The sequence below is a fragment of the Vipera berus genome, assembly GCF_964194415.1.
Source record: "Vipera berus genome assembly, chromosome: 1".
NCBI lineage: Eukaryota > Metazoa > Chordata > Lepidosauria > Squamata > Viperidae > Vipera > Vipera berus.
In genome coordinates, this window is record NC_138202.1 from 339,854,801 (window position 1) to 339,874,647 (window position 19,847).

The 19,847-nt window shown below is 44.0% G+C and overlaps 1 protein-coding gene across 1 annotated transcript; it reads left to right on the forward strand.

Moving 5' to 3' along the window:
- Positions 1 to 10,202: 10,202 nt before the first annotated feature.
- LOC308660039 (claudin-3-like) lies at positions 10,203 to 12,189 on the forward strand. Its single transcript, XM_081314252.1, has one exon. It carries the CDS (start codon positions 10,250 to 10,252, stop codon positions 10,892 to 10,894), a length of 645 nt encoding a protein of 214 aa, XP_081170378.1. The 5' UTR covers positions 10,203 to 10,249; the 3' UTR covers positions 10,895 to 12,189.
- The last annotated feature ends 7,658 nt before the right edge of the window (positions 12,190 to 19,847 follow it).

Below are 19,847 nucleotides of genomic sequence, written 5' to 3' on the forward strand. Positions count from 1 at the left end.
GATCAGAAAGTGATTACTGGTCTCTATCATTTTCTTTCCAGCATTTTACTCTAATCAGAAATAGACCGGCCCTATACATAAAGGTTAATAACCAATGATATAATCTTTTCTTTGATCCCTCTTATGAGATAAATTATCCTGGGTAATGGCAGAACCTAGCCAATTTTGCCTGATTCCGAAGCTAAGCAGGATTCTCCATATGTACCCAATCACAGGCCTAACCTGCCAACTTGGTTTTTTTTTACACCACATCCCTGCTCACGTTGTTACCTTCATCTGCTGTATTGTTTCTTGTCATCTGAGCACAAATATGTTGTAAAATCAGTTAGGCTCTGTCACTCATAATCTTGGAGGAGTACAGTGATTTGGAACAGGCAGGATTGGGACTAGCAGTGAGGGCTGCAAATTTCACTCTGGTTTAATTTTCTATTGAATTAATTCTCAGTTTCAGATAATGCTATAATAAGTCTTGATAACTCACCCTTATTGCATCTCATAGGCAACCCACAACTAAGGCAGCTTAAAGTCGACTTTACTAATCTAGTTTTAAAGTAGTAATTACCTGTTCTTCTGATGCTATTCTCCAATGGTTTCTGTCTGCCTGGTACATTTGGGCAGAGTGGGTGCACTCCAAGTCCTCTCAGTTCTATATTGGCATCTTGTGGGATCCAAGAAAATGCCCTCTCTACCAGGATCCCTGCTCTCTGGAACAGCATTCCCACCCCACCCCACCCTGAGGTATAAGGTAAAGGTAAAGGTTCCCCCGCACATGCGTGCTAGTTGTTTCCGACTCTAGGGGCTGGTGCTCATCTCCGTTTCACAGCTGAAGAGCCAGCGCTTGTCCGAGGACGTCTCCGTGGTCATGTGGCCGGCATGACTAGACGCCAAAGGCACACGGAACGCTGTTACCTTCCCACCGTAGTGGTCCCTATTTTTCTACTTGCATTTTTATGTGCTTTCGAACTGCTAGGTTGGCAAAAGCTGGGATGAGTAACAGGCACTCACTCTGTTACGCGGCACTCAGGATTCGACCCGCCAAACTGGCGACCTTCTGATCGACAAGCTCAGCATCCTAACCCACTGAGCCACTGCGTCCCATACCCCGAGGTATGGAGGACACTTATTCTTCTGGAATTTCAGAAAGCTCTTGAGCCCTGGCTTTGTTCTCGAGTCTGGAGTTAATATGTTCATTGATGTATTGGTGGGTTCCTTGAGGTGTCCAATAGAGGAAAATGTCTTTAGCTCAGGATTGAACTGTGGCATTCTTGATGCTCTCTGAGATTAGTTGTTGCTTGCAGACATTTCATTACCTGACTGAATAACTTCATCTGCACAACACTGTCATACTGATGATGTTACGTGGTTGGGTAAAGAAACATCTGCAAGCAAACCACCAAGCTCAGGGAGCACTATGGATTCCCCCATGATGTTTTCATACAGTCTTCCGAAGTGAGCAGCCATATAAATCTGATACATGAAATTAAATTATTGTTGCTGGAGACATAATGAAATCATTTTTTTTCTGTTTCCATCTATAAAAGCCAAGATAAAACAAGAGTAGTAGTTTAAAACACTTAGGACACTTCATTAACAATGTGATTGATGACATGGTCTGGGGTTTGTTCCGCTCTTATGGGTCACTTTATGCTGCTGCAAACACATGGCTCACTCTGGTTATTGTTTACTGTGCTTTGTTTTGAGCCATAAGAAAAACTGGACATCAAACTTCTGCAAGAGTTTTCTGAAGTGCTTCCCCTTGTCCTACATGGGTGAAAAAGTTTAGCCCTCTTTGTGAAAGAACAGTGCTCCACTTCACAGGTCAGTTTCAATCAGCAAGCATTATAAAGAAAGAGCCTGTTGCAGATAGTCCTCAAATTACAATTAGTCATTTGGTGACTGTTTGAAGTTATGACAAACCTCCAAAACAGCCACAACCCGATTTTGAAATTCCAATAGCCCATCATCACAGTCACACGATCACATTTTGGGTACTTAGCAAATGGCCTACATTTATGGCTATTTGCACCAACCCATGGTCACACAACTGCGATTTGTTGTTTGTTATTTGGGGTTTTTTGTCTGAAACTGGTATTTACTCTGGTTTCCAGCAAGAAAATAGCCATTGGGTACAATGGATTTGCTTAACGACCACAGTGTTTTCTTAACAACTGTCTTAAAAAGTTGTAAAATCAGGTGTGGCAACATGGTGAGCTTCTTAATGACTGGCTTGACTCATGACCATAATTCCAGGCTCAGTTATGGTCATAAAAGGAAGACTAACCATACTCTACAGCATGCTGGCCAGGGAATTCTGGGAGTTGAAGTTCACACACCTTAAATAGCCAACTTTCAAAAACAGTGGTCTATGGCAGCAAAAACTTAGAAAAAATCTGGTAGCACAAGGGGATTTTATTAAACAACATATGCTTACTTGTCAACACATGTAAAAAAAAGGACAAGATTTTGATTGCATGGTTGTGGCTGCCCTCTTGACTTTTTTGACCCCCCTTCCCACAGACATCCCTGAAAGAGAGTCACATTCGGTGTGTTGCTGATGTTACATATGACAACATTATGTTTCTGTTGGAAAGGGGGTGGGGGGTGGGGCTGGCTTTGTTTTCTGTTTTTAGTATTTGTGGAGATGCCATTTTACTCATTCCAAGTGCCATTGGCCACAACTGCTCCCAGCCAGCCCTGATATGTCCTTGGAGAAGTAGTTGAGAATAGTGCTTGCTTATTATTGATTCTTCCTTCCCACTTCACTGTCCCACACCTTTCCATTAGCCCAGCTGAGAGGTCCCAGAACCAGAGGATGAAGTAGGAGGGAACTCTCCCAATATGCTGACAGGAGGTTCTCTCCCAATTCACCCCGTTCCTCTGCACTTCCTCCGCATCTGCAATTTATTTTTGCCCATTCCCGCCCCACTGCAATCAAAATGTGAGGGGCTGCCACAAAGAAGAGGGGGTCAACTTATTTTCCAAAGCACCAGAAGACAAGACAAGAAACAATGGATGGAAACTAATCAGGGAGAGAAGCAACTTGAAATTAAGGAGAAACTTCCTAACAGTGAGAACAATTAACCAGTGGAACAGCTTGCCTCCAGAAGTTGTGGATACTCCAACACTGGAAGTTTTTAAGAAGAGACTGGACAGCCACATGTCTGAAATGGTATAGGGTCTTCTCCTTGACTGGCGGGGGGGGGGTTGGACTAGAAGACCTCCAAGGTGCCTTCCAACTCTATTCTGATTGATTGAAAAGATTCTTGGGAGATCACATAGAATATAAAACTGATTGAACATCCATGGTATAAAATCCCAAACAAATAATAGAAACAATCAGCCTCCAAACATAAAAATGCAAACAATAAAAACAGAATTTGATAAAAATCAGGGAAAGGCCAAATATCAATATCAGTATCAATATCATAATATTCAATATCAACCCTGATTATCAGCAGCCTGATCTCCATCAGGAAGCTGTTCCGCTGTTGGATCAGATCAGTCAGGCCAGGCTGGTATTGCTGCAGATTTATCTGCCAGGTCAATTTCTCAACATGTATTTGGCACTCTTTCCCAAGCATCACAACTGTGGCCTCTTAGTCAGTTGACAGCTGGCTAAACCTGCCATTCAAACCCATCACGTATACTCCCATCTCTTACTATTGATTAGGGAGAGTGACTGTGCTGCTTTCACTCAGTGGGAGGAGAAATAAAGGCAGAGGAATACCCATCACTTTCCTTCACTTGTCCCTGTTGAAAAGGACAAGGTCACTCCTGCTTGCTGGACTTGTTATTCAGGGATAACACAGCATCCAGCATGATGCTGGGCTACAGCTTGGAGAGAAGAATCTTAATGTGGCTGTCTGCCTGTGTTCTAAGACTTCAACTCCGTGGTGGGGAAAGGTGCAGAATGACACTGAGTTTTGAGCACTCTCATATTCATGGTTCTGCTGCCTGACACAAAGCATGGAGTAGAAGGCAGTCAAAAGGTATGCCTTGCCTGATATCTTTGCACCTGGGCGGAATGCTTGCCTTCTTTTTCCTGCAATGTTTCTAAGTAACAGGATGCTATGTACAAAAGCAGTGTTTGTCTACCTTGGCCACTATTTTGGCAGGTGAATTCTAGGAACTGAAGCCCACACGTCCTCAGGTGATCACGGATGACGGTTTCCTTAGTTAAACTGCAATAGATGCACAAGCATATGTACCTGCTGCCTTCCAGACATACTTTGATACAGCTCTTTTCTGCCACGTGGTTTCCCTACGGCCAAGACCACACACTTATTTGCCTGCAATAGATCTTATACAAAAGTCTCCATACGGTCAAAAAAGCCGAGATGGGAGTCATGATAGTACATTTTTTTTAAAAAGTGCCCCTGTGGACATTCTTGATCTTACAGAATACATTCCTAGTGACAAGATGATTAATCAGAACACAAATCCACACATGAAGCAGCTAGGTTTGCATTGCAGAGTATGTGGGCAATTCTTTGGTGCATTACTGTGAGGAGGCAGAAATTGTATGAATGGAAGCACATTGCAAGCAGGAATGGGACGACTTTCTTGTTTTAAAAAACTTTTAAGCCTATTTTAAGGCTTCAAATATAGTTTTCATGGCCTGAACATGATGGAAAACTATATTAATTACTGCCCCACCTTGTAATTACACTTCAAGAGCTTAAGAGGGAACATAAAAAGGCTTGGGGGCTGAGAAAGAGTGTTAAATTGCCTGTCCTGGAGTTATAAAATGTATCATTGTTCCACTCTCTCTGTTTGTCTTTCTGTCTCTCTTCACACGCACGCACACAAACAAATATTTTCTGCCCCAGCTTCATCATAGTTCCAAGCTTCAGTTCCAAGAAATTAGCATCTTAATAAAACATGGCAAACACAGTATTTACATTTGTAGATCCCCACAAAGTTCTGAAGAAACCTGAAACCCAGAAAGCAAGAATCATAAATTTCTGAAGTCACCTCTCAAATATGAGGAAACAGGAGAGACATAAACAAAAAGAAAGATAGAGATTTCTCAATAACTCAGACTGAAAAACAACAAAGTGAAACCATATATCAACAGGGCAGAGTGAGATATCAGATGTGGCCAGACTCCAATAGCACAGCCATTTTAGTCCAAGCCCAGTTTAGAATACCATAAAAGAAAGAAAATAAAGTAATATACTGGCACTGTTCATACAGCATACAAAGCCAGGTCAAGGAAGACAAGCAGATGCATTTGCAAACATACTAATCCCGGATGATGTTTTTGTCTGTGTGGAAAACCCAGCTCATTTGATGAGTTGATGATTCAGTTTATTGTGCAAATCCAGACTATGGGTTAATTCAGGAACTGCGTGATTCTAATGGCTCCAGGAGACAAATGGATCCTGCCAGATCCAGAGGGGATGCGGTCAAAGCAGCAAGATGGCGGATGTGGCATCACAGTGCAAACTCCGCCTCTTTGGTACATCCATAAAAGGCACACACAAAAAGGGAAAGTTTGCCTATTAACCCCATGTCACTTGTTTTGGCCATTCCCCCTGTGAACACTGCTGCCTTATCCAAATTGTGTCACTGAACACCAGCACAGCTGCTCACTGATTTTCAAAGAGTAATGAGTATAAAGCATCAGTTACAGTTTACATACAAAGAAAAGTATTCAAAACAAAAACAGAAATGTGGGAAATCATAAATCCCATCTCTATAATATCATCACTATGTCACCACCCAATCCAATACAGCCCTTGACTCCCAGGGAAAAGAAAAGAAAAGGGAAAGGAAAAAGTACAACCCTAACTGCTGGAAAGCTGGAAAGATTTATTATTATTATTATTATTATTATTATTATTATTATATTATTATTATTATTATTATTGTTGTTGTTGTTGTTGTTGTTGTTGTTGTTGTAATGTATATGTGGGTGTTTTTCATCATGCCCCAGTTGGCATTCCATAAATTCAATATAAGAACATGAGCATAAGAACACAAGTTATGCCCCCCAGGCCAGACTCCTGGCCCATCCTGGCCACTGAAAACTGTCTGTTTTCAGTGGCCAACCTCACAAGAAAGTTCCCTGGTTTCCCAGCAATTGGCTTTCAAAAGCAGTTCAACTTCCGGATTACCTACGGCAACACCTGCGGCCGGCGTCAACTTCCCTCCGTCCAGTGCGTTCCCACAGAGAGGGCCTCCTCAGGGTGCCTCTGCTCAAAGAATGCCGATTGGTGGCCCCCAGGGGGAGAGCCTTCTCTGTGGGCGCGCCAGACCTATGGAACCGCTTACCGGTCGAGCTCTGGATGGCCCCCGACCTTCGCTCCTTCCGGCGCGATCTCAAAACCTTCTTTTTTGAACAAGCTGGCCTGGTCTGACGGGGTGGGGTTGGGTTTTTTATAATTAGTTTTAATTTTTAATATGTATTAATTACGGTCATAGTTGTTTAATCACTTTTTAATTTTTGTATCCTGTTTTTTATTATGTATTGCCCTGTTCACCGCCCTGAGTCCTTCGGGAGAAGGGCGGTATACAAATTAAATTATTAAATTAAATTAAATTAAACTACCATCAAGGCTAATAGCCATTGATCTCCATGATTTCCATGAATTGATCCAACCCTTTTTTGGAAGCCACTTCTCCAGGTAGCGAATCCCAAAGTTGAATTATATGTTGTGTACAAAACTATTTCCCTTTCTCTGTCCGGATTCTTCCACGATTCAATTTCATTAGGCGACCTCTGGTTCTAATATTTTGGGAAAGGAAACAGAGATTATTTTTGTCCATTTTATCCACACTACGCAAACATTTGTACATCTTCCTTATGTCCTTTCTCATTTGCATGTTTTGTAGATGAAAATGCCCCAAATGTCACAATCTGTTCTCTTAGGGAAACATTTCCAGCTTCTTGATTGTCTTGAGCTGCCTTCTTCTGAACCTTCTCTAGATCCCCTTTTTTAGGCACAGTGGCCAGAATTGCACGCAATATTCCAGATGTGGTCTTACTATTGATTTATATAAGAGATTATGAAACTGACATATCTGTTTTCAATTCCATTTCTTATTACCCCTAACAAGCTGTTGGTCTTTTTTTACAGTGGTCTCACACAGTGTTGACACCTTAATTGAGCTGTTTACTGTTACTTCAAGATCTTGCTCCTCATCAGGAAAGCTCTGATCCCATTCATTTTATGCATACAGTAACATATTTTTGGCACCAATGTGCATAATTCTTGGCCCGAATTCCTTCTTCGTGAGATGGCAAGATTGCTTTTTGGCTTCCTATCTGTGTTGGGACAGAGAATAAGGTACAGCTTCAGCCTGGCTACTGATCTGCTATTTTGCGCAGTTTATCATGTTTAGAGATAAATAAGTTGGAAAGCACCATGTGCTAATTAGATTGTAGATCAGGAGTGTGTTCTCAAGGATAGGATAAATACAAGTTCAAACAAACTGACTTTCTTCAGGATAGTTTATTCAACAAGCTTGGCTCAAAGGTCACCAAGCCTTAAATAAACTGCAGAACAGAAAGCAGAAAAAAGAGATTTGTTGAGGACTGCTCAAAGGATTCAGCTAAAAGTCATCTGCTTCAACTTGCTGCCTCCAATAATGTCAGACAACTTTACTGAAAAACTGCTTTGTAGATTGATGGCTTTACTAAACTGCATTATTGGCTGCTTGTTTCCTGTGTGTAAACCAACTAGAAAGGAAGATAGCCTAAGAAATCCCTTTATGGGTGGGGGGGAAAACAAAAACAAATACGTTTTACTATTTTTCCTTTCACTGGAGCTAAAAGGGAAAGTTGCAGAATTCCGGTCAATTTCACTCAGTCAAACCAAAGACAGATCTTGGAGGATTCCATTTTATTTATTTAAAACCTTAAAAACATTGTTTCACTGTTCCGTCACTGAAGTTTAAAAAGAAAAAAAAGCCCAGTTTTTCACCATGTTACCACTAGACCTGTAAAAGAGAGAGAGAGAGAGAGAGAGAGAGCTCTGACTGCTGGATTAGATGTGATACCAACGAGTGAATGGAGGGGTTTGCTTCCATGGAATTAAGATGCAGCACGGAGGTCAGGGAGCATGGCCTGAGTGATTTGTGATGCACAATCAAAAAATACAGGCAAGGTGGTGTTAGCTGCTGACTCCAGATGGTTTCTGAATGACATCATCTCGATGTTGTCCTCTCAGGAGGTGCTGGAGTGAACTGGAAATATGGGATCTACCCTGAGTTGGTTGTATCTTTCTAACCAAGTATTTTTCTGGTAGCAGCTCCTGGGGATTTCGGGAAATATTGGATCTGTCTTGGGCCTATTATGCAAACTATAAAAGGCTAAAGTGTACAGCGAACGCTTGTGGAAACTGGGGATGTCTAGTCTATTGAAGAGAAAGACTAGGGATGACATGATAGCAGTCATCCAATATTTGAGGGCCTGTCACAAAGAAGAGGGGGGACAACTATTGTCCAAAACACCTGAGGGCAGATAAGAAGTAACGAATGGAAACTTACTAAAGTGAAATTCAACCTAGAATTAAGGAGAAATTTCCTATCAGTGAGAGCAATTAATCAGTGGAAAGTCTTGGCTCCAGAAGTTGTGGATGCTTCAACATTGGAAGTTTTTAAGAAGAAACTGGACAACCATTTGTCCAGAATGGTATAGAGTCTTCTATTTGAGCAAGGGGCTGGACTAGAAAACCTCCAATGTCCCTGCCAACTCTGTTATTTAGTATTCTGTATACAGGGTGGGGAAAGTGCTATTTCTAACCCTTACTGCTCTTCTTTTCAGAGCTTGGTATATCCACTGTTAAAAGATTTGCTTGAACTGTTCCTGTTCTGTACATAGCTGATCAGCCTCGGATTGGCTAATTCCACTGGCGGGAAGCCCTGGACACCGGGTTGGGTGCCTGAGGCAAGGCGGGAGATTCCAGCCAGGGGGTTGGCCAGCGTCCAGCGGCTGCCGGACTTATATAGTTACCCGGGGCTTGCCAGCCCCAGTTCCTCCACGTGCAGTCTAATAAACAGTTTAAACCCGGATCCGTCTCCCTGCTATCTGTCGCCAGTCCGGACACAACAGTTCCCTTTTTGTATTCCATTAAAGCACGAATATGAAACCTGAGGTTTCTTTTCCACCATCCTTATACAGTAGCACCTTAGATTATAACTGTGAAAATACGCAGTAGTTTACTTTTATTTTGAGGTGGAAACACAGGAAAAGTGTAGTAAAAGTTCCAGTTGCCTCTCCTATCAGAGGAGTTCACTGATATGCACAGTATGCATGCATACACACACACACACGCACACACACACACACACACACAAGAATGGGCAAGTGGGGCCACAAGCGCCAGCACCCACTGCTTGTGTGAGTGGGGCTGTGTGTGCACACATGCTCAGCCGCCACTGGGGTGGCCCTCTTCCGAATGGGCTGCGGTCTGGTAGTGGGCGGCAGCACAGAGGTTGGGGACCCCTGGTCTAACTGACTGTAGCTTTGTAACTGTCCTGAAGGATTTTGTTAGTGGGCCTATTACTGAAAAAACAAAAGATAACATGGCACTTAGCTCAAACTGTGGAGAAGAGTGTCATGAAATGGCTTGGAGGTAAAAAGTTCATTATTAGCATGTTAAAAAAAATACATGCCCAGAGGTGGAGAACTTAACTAATTAAGTGCATCCCCACTCTTATTATAGGACATTAGCCTAATCTACACATGTCTTCAATAAATCAGCAAAAAGTGATGAAATATCAAGAAATTCTGATGTATATATGGGGTTTATGATATAAAGAGTGTTTGTTGAATATCAGCAGACACGCTTGATTTGGACTTGGGAGACCCAACCCAAAGTTGAAATCCAACAAAGGAAACCCAGGTGAATCAAAAGCCTCTCTACAAGGCATTTTGCTTTTTACTACCAATTCTTTCCCTGCCAGTCTGCTCCGAAACCAAGGGTCACGCCAAACAACCAGCTGGAATTCAGTTCAAGGGTAATTTCCCGTTTGCCCTCTACAGCAAACTTCTATTTCTCATAAATGCCATCTCAAACAAAGAAAAAAAAGAGAGAGGATGGTACAAGGGTAGGGCAGGTTGAGAGTCCGTTGGTGACGCCCCACCCATGCTTGAGCTAAAGAGCCCGCCCAGGTGACAGGACAGTTTATAAATCAGCTCAGAGCTTTGGGTGCTTCACCTGCTTTGCTCAAAACCACACGACTAGACAGCAGCAGCCAACATTGCAATTTGGAAGGTAGTGGCTGATTTGACTGTGGCAACATGTCGATGGGTCTGGAGATTGGTGGTATAGCCCTATCTGTCCTGGGCGTGATAGGCACCATCTTGTGTTGCGGGTTGCCTTTGTGGAAGGTAACTGCCTTCATCGGCTACAACATCGTCACTGCGCAGTTCACCTGGGAAGGGCTATGGATGGACTGTGTGGCTCAGAGTACTGGCCAGATGCAATGCAAGGTCTATGATTCCATGCTGGCATTGCAACCAGACCTACAGGCTGCACGGGCCTTAATTGTCATTGCCATTGTCCTTGGAGTGATGGGGATATTTATTTTCCTGATGGGAGCACAGTGCACTCGCTGCATTGAAGATGAATCTACAAAAGCCAAGATCACCATCGTTTCTGGGGTCATCTTTCTGCTGACTGGCATCCTGATTCTCATCCCTGTCTCCTGGTCTGCCAATCAAATTGTCCGCAATTTCTACAATCCAACAGTCCCAGCTGCTCTGAAACGCGAAATAGGAGCTTCACTTTACATTGGTTGGGCAGCAGCAATCCTTTATCTTTTTGGAGGAAGCTTGCTCTGCTGTTCCTGCCCCCCCAAGGAGGAGAAGTACAAACCCACACCCATGGTTTACTCTGCACCCAGGTCTACTGCGTTGAGCTATGACAAGAAGAACTATGTATGAAGTGGCAGAACACCTCCATGGTTGTAAGTGTTGCACACCTACGAGGATGAGTTAAATTCACCGTTGCTTGCTCAAGAAGACGAAAAAACTTCTACCAAGATTCATTCTCATGTTCAGTGAGAATTTGTATAGCAATGGTCTGACTCGCTTCTCGTGGAGTTCCTAAGAAGGGGAAGGAACTTGCCTGGCCCCATTTTTCTTTGTTTGCCTCTGATATAAAACATTCTCAGACTTTCATCAGACACTTGGTTGGAGAGACCCCATCCCTTCTGCTCAAGCTTGACCTTCATCCCTCCCTTAAGGGGTCAAAATGATTGCAGACGGTTAGTATAAATATGGAAGGGTCAAGTGGACTGCTTCTTTGAACGAAGGTTTCTGTTCTGTTGGATTCTTTCCCCCCCCCCCCTTGCCTGGCTTCCAACTTTGGACACCTGTGTTTTCTAACCATTTGTAGCTTCTGAAAGGGAACCCTTGAAGCAATGGGTGAAGAATATGATCACTCGCTGGACATCGGGATGAGGACAATGTCAGCACTTGGGGTGGCTGGACAGTTGTTGAACGTTCTGGGAAATGGGTGGCAAGTGGCAGAGAGTGCTCTTTCCCTAAAATTTTATCTGCATTTACACAACATACTAAGAGTGCTTAGCTTGAATCATGGTTAGTTTGGGAGGCTATTGTGTTGCACAAACCCAACCCAATTGCTTAATTTATGATTCAATGCATATTGAGCCTAGAGAAATGGTTTAATTCGGTATCCAAGTGAAATGTGTTGAGAGGACACTACCAACAAGCCTTTTCTACACTGAACAACAAATCCTGTAATGTGTGATAGGGAGAACAGCTGTGTGAGGAAGTTTGGCAGCCACATTTGAGCAGCCGAGCAAGGGAATTTGCCTAAATGAGGAATCAAGAAGACTAATACTCTTCCTCTTCTCATTCCGAGTCTTTTGGAATGAGGGCAAAGTCCCCTCTTCCCATCATAAAGAGCAGCCATCTATGAAAGTACTGCTCCTTCAATTGCACGTTGGCAGCAACTGGTGGAAGGAAGAGGGATAGAGAGCTGCCTGTGGCCCCTCTAGCCAAATAAAGTTCATCTCCAGACAGTTTTGTCCTTCAGAATCATTTCCTCATCTTCCTTTCCAAGATGATACAGAGGGCACTTACTGGCAATGGGATGTGAGTGGGTGGATGGGATATTATTATTCATAGCTGAGGGTAAACATGATAACCTTTTTTATTCTGTGTATATAGTAAGTTACATTGTGTTTCCTTCTTTCTTCCCCCCAATAAAACCGTTTGAGAAACCAACCAAATCTTGCATACTTAATTATTTGGGAGTTGGCAAATTCCATTCTCCTGGGAACAGTGAGCTGTACTGGCGAGTCCCAAAGAGATCCATCTTTCTCTTCTGGTGAACATTTTGTTCCCTTTGCTCCACAAGTTAGTTTTGTCATTATTATCTTTTCTCCAATGTTCTCTCCCCCCTCGGCCCTGGCAACATAAACAACGCTTTGCTTGTTTTATGCTCAAAACCCTGCCAAGAGTCAAGAGACTATTGGGGGCTTCAGAAGCCAAGTTTTTGTTTAAAAAATATGAGCTCAACTCTGAGCACAGCCAACAGCAACGGTGGTGAACATTCTGGAGCGGGGGGAAAAATCTGTGTCCGGTTTGCACAAACTGCTAGAAATGGATTTTCATAACATTAGTTTATACCAGACTGGAAGTACTCCACAAGAGGCTAATGAATACGGTAAAATGAGGAGATTAAATAGTAAAGATAATGGAACAGGTTAGCTGTAGGAGATTTGCTTCTCCTATTTCAAGTCTAACTCTAAAACAGAGAAGTTGTGGGGAAATAGAATGGAAAAAATGGATATAGGATTATATTAATATTCCAGTTAGTAAGTTTGATCAGTAAGTTACAAAGAAGGTCCATTTGACAAAAAATAATGTAAATCAATCTGCAGAACCCATTTCCACAAGATCCAGCAATGGCCAGTGAAATGACTTTAACAAAGGCTTGATAAAGCATGGAGAATGAAAAGTGAGCATTGTCCATCAGGCTAAATTCAGCAGACACCAGTAAAAGAGCCCATCAAGGCCCTGCTCACAAGCACATTTAATTAGATGGAACCAGTTTTGTTTGATCAGCCCAAATATATTCTTCTAAAAAGAGTTGTTTAATGAGATTCAGAAATAATATATTTATATTAGATCAGCATTTCTCAATTTTGGTAATTTTAAGATAAGTCGACTTCAACTCCCAGAATTTCCCAGCCAACACAGTTGGGATTCTGGGGGTTGATGTCCACCTATCTTAAAGTTGTCATGGTTAATGAAGTCTGAATTAGACTATGTAGACCAGGGATGTCCAGTCATGGTTGGCTGGGAAATTCTAGGAGGTGAAGTGCACAGGCCTTAAAGTTGCTAAGGTTGGACACCCCTGATATAGACTAATGTGTGTGTACATGAAGAAGGCACTAGGATTTATCACAAGCTTCAACTCATGTTACTCTCTCACAATGCGTATAAGCTTCTTGATCTTCGCACAACCATCTGAGTCCGAGTCAAAGAAACATCTCTCCTCCCTTTGGCCTTTGCACCCCTTTGCCACAAGAATCCCCCCCACCCCAGTTCAAACAATATCACTTGTTACTGAGACATGATCAGAAGCAAACAGGAAAATTGGCTACATTAGGCAGGGAAGCAAAATGGGAGATAAATATCACACACACACAAAATCACTGGGCTGATGGTTTGGATTTCATATCTCTGAATGAGATCTCCTGTACAACATACATAAGGCAGAAATGCATAACCTTCACTTTCTAAGGACGATTGACACAATTACCCCTTTTCTGGGTCTCAAACCACATCATTCCCCTGGGAAAAAAAGAACAACAGATTGTTTTACACAAGTTTCTGTGCAGCAGCAGTCCCAAACTGGATCCTCAGCTCACAAATAAGAAACAACAAAGTGCTCCATTACCCCCAGCATATGTCCGAATTACACACACACACTGGGATAATTACACCCACCCCCCCACCCCAGTTTAAGAACTACTGTTTTACATCATGTTCATTCCAGGACTTACTTATACTATATTTTAAAAAAAATCCAAACCACAGCACCTTATAAAATTTAGTCCAGAACTTTATTGCTTATAAGAAAAGGTTCCAAAGCATAAGAATTGACCTCATGTTTGAACTGGAAACCTATCTCCTATCTCTCAATTTACAAGCTACTTAGGTTGTTTGTTTGTGTGTTCATTTGTTAAACAAATTTATATCACCACCGAACTCACACATAAGTGACTCTGGGCGAGTTACAATATTTTAAATCTTCACCACATAATAAAAACCGGTAAAAATATCTCACCTCACCTGGCAGCAAGAACACAATCAAATCAGCCTTTGATCAGTTTCATCTTCATTCGTGGTCCCCAAGCCTGCTAACATATCCATGTTTTTAAGGGCCTTTTGGAAAAGCAACAGATTGGAGGCTAATCATATGTTGGGGTGGGTGGGTATGGGGGAATGATGTTTTACAGGGAAGGGGTCACCACCAAGAAGGCCCATTTTTTGTATGTGTCCCACCAGATATACAGTACAATCCTAATCAATGGGTTCCTTAACATACACTGCTTTCCCATCCTTGTGGGCCAGGTAGATGTAATAGGCAAGAGGCAGTCCTTGATAAAATTTGCATGCTCAAAAGCAGGGGTCTTTAAACGTGGCAACTTTAAGACTTGTGGACTTCAACTCCCAGAATTCCTCAGCCAGCTGGCTGAGGAATTCTGGGAGTTGAAGTCCACAAGTCTTAAAGTTGCCACGTTTGAAGACCCCTGCTCAAAAGCATTCTTTGATGTATAGTTACTTTACATGGGCCATCTCCTATGCTGAGAACACTCTCAAGAGCAAGTAGCCAGTGTTTCAGTTCAGGTGTGAATGAGGCTTTGGCTTCTCCTTAACCTGCAGAGAGTGGTTCAAACCTGTTTTCTTTCATTCCCACATGAGATATGTTTGGGATCTCCAGCCGCTTCTCACATGCACGTACTCAGGCAGGAATGGATTGAGCAAGCTCCTGTTTATTTTCTCTTGTTCCTGGTTTAGAGAGTGCAACAAACGATCCACACCCTTCTGCTTGGCTTGGGTTACCAGCTGTAGATGAAGAATGAAACAAACATTGCAAACTGCAGAGGCTGGGAAAGAAATATAGAAGTTGGGGGGGGGGCAGGATTTCAACAGGAAAGGAAGCGGAACAAAATGTCTTTCATATCCCAATAAAATTGATAGAATTATTTTGTTCCCATTATCTGGAATAGCATTCCCAAATCTGGTTGCTCCAGACTATTGAGACTGTGATTCCCAGTCACCATTTTAGCAGTGTCTTCCCCCCACTCTTAATTAAATACTTCCAATCTTTCCTTTGGCACTAAGCCAAACTTTAAACACTTTATTATCTACCATTTTATGGATAGCAACCAGCAAACATGATAAATAAATGCTTAGCACTACATAAAGAATTGATTTAATGTAATTTTTAAAGCAGAGCTTGGCATATATTCAGCTCATTTGCATCTGGACACCCCCACTTAATCTTTAGAAGACTTCCTTGTTTGATTCTTTCATCCTCTGCTGCACACAGGATTATAGTCCATTTCTCCAGCATTTTGTTTGGTCTCTAATATGTACTGTATATTCTATGAGAATGTTTTAAACAATACAGGTTAACAGAGTTGGAAGGGACCTTGGAGGTCTTCTAGTCCTTTTCAACCAGTGGTACGGGTACCACCTGTGGTATATTGGCACCTGGCAGGTGGTACGTGACCATCCTAAAAAAGTGGTAGCAGGGGAGGGGAATGGCAGCACCACACAAGCCTGAGCGAGAGATGGCTGGAGCTGCAGGGCTGTCAGGGCTCAGTGGAACCGCCAGGATCAGTGCTTCTTCGGGGCTGTCAGAGCTCAGCAGAAACACCAGGATCAGCACCAGGCTCCAGCTGGAGCTTGGTGCTGTTCCTGGCACTTCTGAGCCCAGAAGAAGCGCCGATCAGCTGGAATGTTGCAGCATCTCCAGGGTCTTGTGATTTACATTCAGATGCTTGGCAACTGATTCATATTTATGACGGTCACAGTGTCCCAGGGTCATGTGAAGTGACCAAAACCTGCTGCCACCACCCAGCAGACAGGGGGAATAAAAACCAAACACCCACCCCCACCCCTGCTGCCAATCCTCAACAGAAATGCTCACAACAATGAAAACCTCGTACAGGAGGAAGAGTGCCGCCGGGTGGGTAGGCAGGTGTCTTGCTTGGCTGTGGCTCAGGGGGCCCTTTTTTCCAGTGCCATTGTAACTTCGAACAGTCACCAAGCGAACTGTTGTAAGTCGAGGACTACCTGTACTAGGACTCCAAGATCCCTCTCACAGTTACTATTGAGCCAGGTATCGCCTGTACCCATGGTGGCAACCTATGGCACGCATGCCACAGATGGCATGCAGAGCCCTCTCTGTGGGCACGCACACAGTCATCCAAGTCCTAGGCCTTCAGCCCCATCCATGAGCAACCTGCATCAATACCCGTGCAGAGTAAGGTTGCCATGCTCGCCCCCGCCTCCCCTAAGCGAAACAGAATGCAGCTGAAAAGCAGGTTAGTAAAAAACCGCTCGGGGGAGCCGAGGGCATCTGGGCAGGGTCAGGCACAGCAACCTTACCCAGCATGGTGGCGGGAGGGTGGGGTGCTTGCCCTTCCCGTGCCAGGCCAGCCTCTGCAGTCCCGGGGCAGCCGTGCTAGGCGGCGATGGGGGCTGGCAGGCTGACCAAAGCAGCAGGTGGAGCGCAGAGGCTGGGGAGGGAGGGTGCTGAAGTGGGCAGTCGGGCCATTGACAAGAGCAACACGTCTGAGTGGAAAGCGGCCTCAGAACAAGTGGGGCAGGTAAGGAAATAAATCCTTGCTCCCTCCAGAAACTGCCTTTCTTTCCTTATCTGACTCCCAGCCCCGTGCCGTTTCTCCTTTGCAATCCGCCGCCGCTGCCGCGTGCAAGGAAACGAAGTTGTTTTCAGGGAAAAAAAGTCAGTCAATCAATTCCAACTTCTCATGAAAAATTGTGATGTCTTTTCCCCAGTTTCTCCTTCGCGCACCCAACAGCGTGATCACACTTTGGCCATACCCCCTTCCTCTCCTCCTCTTGCCTATTCGCATTTTTACCTCAGGGCTGGGCTGAGAGGTTTAGGCCTCGCTTGCAGCCTCAGCCTCACTTAGTGCAGCCAAGCCTGGTGATGACGATGCCACTGCTGCTGCTGCTTCTGAGGCAGGTCCCTCGCTGGGCACTATGGAACGCGAGCCCCAGCCTCTGCCATTGCTGCCCCTGCCGCCATGCTGGCCGAAAGGAGACTGGTGTCGCCGGCTCTCAACATCACCCCCACCATTGCCGAGGGACCCAGCCCCACCGGCAGTTGGAGTGGAGCTGCTGGAGTGGGGCGCTGGTTATGGGTCTGAGGGGAGCGAGCAAAGGGTGAGCTATTTGTGGGGGGCAGTCAGGGTGAGTGAGAAAAAAGAATTTGCTCCAGAAGGTTATTTCGGGGTTGTGAAGCTGAGGCGATGAAAGGTCGGGGAGCCACCGGCAGGGAGGATGCATTTGGCCTTTAGAGAAGCATCCTGATCCATTAATGGGGGGGGTGCCGCATGCAGGTGAAGCCCCGAGAGGTAGTCAAAGCTGGAGGTGGTGGAGCAGCTCGGAGGAACCGAAAGTGCCAGTGCTGGTAGTTAAGAGAAACTTCATTGGCCTTTAGGGTCCAGGAAATAGTGGAGGAAGTATGGGGGCATTGGGATGTGCCCCATGGAAAGAGGAATGAGGTCCTGCCAGGCACGTTTTTCTGCCCCTGAGATGGTCCAGAAAGCCAATCAAGGAGAATATTTCTGGCTCAGAAGGGTCCTGGTGGGGGGTGTCTCTGAGGATGGTGGTTTTCTTAGAGACGTTTCAGGACCCAGAGTGGGATAATAAGTGAACTAATGATGTTACCTAGTTTGGGCCATGAGACATCTACAAGAAAGCCACAAAGCTCAGAGAGGACCAAGGAACCCACAACCACCCTCCTCCTCCTCCTCTTCTTCTCCTCCACTCCACAAACCCCATTCTCTTCTGGCACTGCTCATGTTACCTAGTTTGGGTCATGAAACGTCTGCAAGAAATGGTGAATGGAAGTGGCACCCATGTCCTGCCCCCTGCCTCACCTCACCATGCAGGACGAGCCTCCTGCCCAGATCCCCCTGGATCTCCCCCAACCATGCCCGGCCACCACAAGCATCTCTCCCCACGAGCAACATCGAGGTGGCCTTGCCCACCCTGACCACACCCACCCAGTCTGCCATAACCACTGTAGCCACGCCCACCCAGTGGCCACACCCACCCAACGGGCCACGCCCACCCAGCACCCGATGATAAATAAGTGGGGTTTGGGTTGCAGTTTGGGCACTCGGTCTCTAAAAGGTTCTCCATCACTGGGCTATACTGTACCTGTGCATTTGGTTTTTCTTATAGAACCTTACATTTTTCACCATTTGATTTTGATTTTGTTAGATATTGCCCAATGTTCAAGTCTGTCAACATCCTTCTGTATCTTAAGCCTATTTTCTGGAGAGTTGGCTATTCCTGCCAGCTTGATGTCATCTGCAAATTTGATGAGTTTCCCATCTATCCCCTCGTCCAAATCAAGCAAGGATAATAGGATACCCTAATTTGATGGCTTCCATTTTTTTTAGCTTATAAGTAGTCCTTGACTTACTTCTGTAACTGAGCCCAGAATTACAGCTGTAAGTCATGCCAGTTATTAAGTGGGTCATCAAGTGATCATACCCAATTGTACAACCTTCTTTGCAGAAGTCATTAAGCAAAAGTCATGGTCATCAAGTATATGCCACAGTCATAAAGCAACGGGCATTCTTTGCTGGAAAACAGAAGTAAATGCTGCTTTCCAGCAAAAAAGCTATAAATCACAGTCATTTGATCATGGGATGCTGCAAACAGCTACTAATGCAGGCCCCAGCCACTGGAACTTTGACACAGAGTCATGAGTATCTTTTAGGGAGTCTGTCATAAATTGAGGACTACGAGTACTGTAAAATCATTATTACGGACCCAGATTGTTGGGGGCAATATGCTGACTCTGTAAACTGCTTAGAGAGGGCTTTAAAGCACTGTGAAGCTGTAAGCGCTATTGCTATTGCTATGTATCCTACATTCTGGAACAACAGAGGTCTTGACTTTCTTCTGTGTGACATTCATTGTATTTGTATTTATTTGTACAATTATTTACAATTATTTGTAGAGCGATATATGCAACCTCACTCTTTTCTTAGGGCTACAAGAAAGCTCCTTCAACTTCTTTTAGTAGTCTACGAGTACTGTAAAATCATTATTACGGACCCAGATTGTTGGGGGCAATATGCTGACTCTGTAAACTGCTTAGAGAGGGCTTTAAAGCACTGTGAAGCTGTAAGCGCTATTGCTATTGCTATGTATCCTACATTCTGGAACAACAGAGGTCTTGACTTTCTTCTGTGTGACATTCATTGTATTTGTATTTATTTGTACAATTATTTACAATTATTTGTAGAGCGATATATGCAACCTCACTCTTTTCTTAGGGCTACAAGAAAGCTCCTTCAACTTCTTTTAGTAGTCTTTAGTTTCTAGTGCCCTGCCCATCCTTGCTGCCAGCCTCAATACTTCTTAAGAGTATGCTGCTAAAAACTAAGAAACTTTTTGAAGGTGGCAATAGGAAAGACTGTTAACTAATATCAAAAAAACGCTGAAATGTTGCTTTCTGGGATATAGAAATCATACTTATATTCCTAAGTATAAATATAAGAAGTCAGGAGCGTAGCCATATTACACTCCTAACTGGTATTCTGTCTGCAACAGCTGGAAGCCAATTTATTAAAGGCAAAAACAA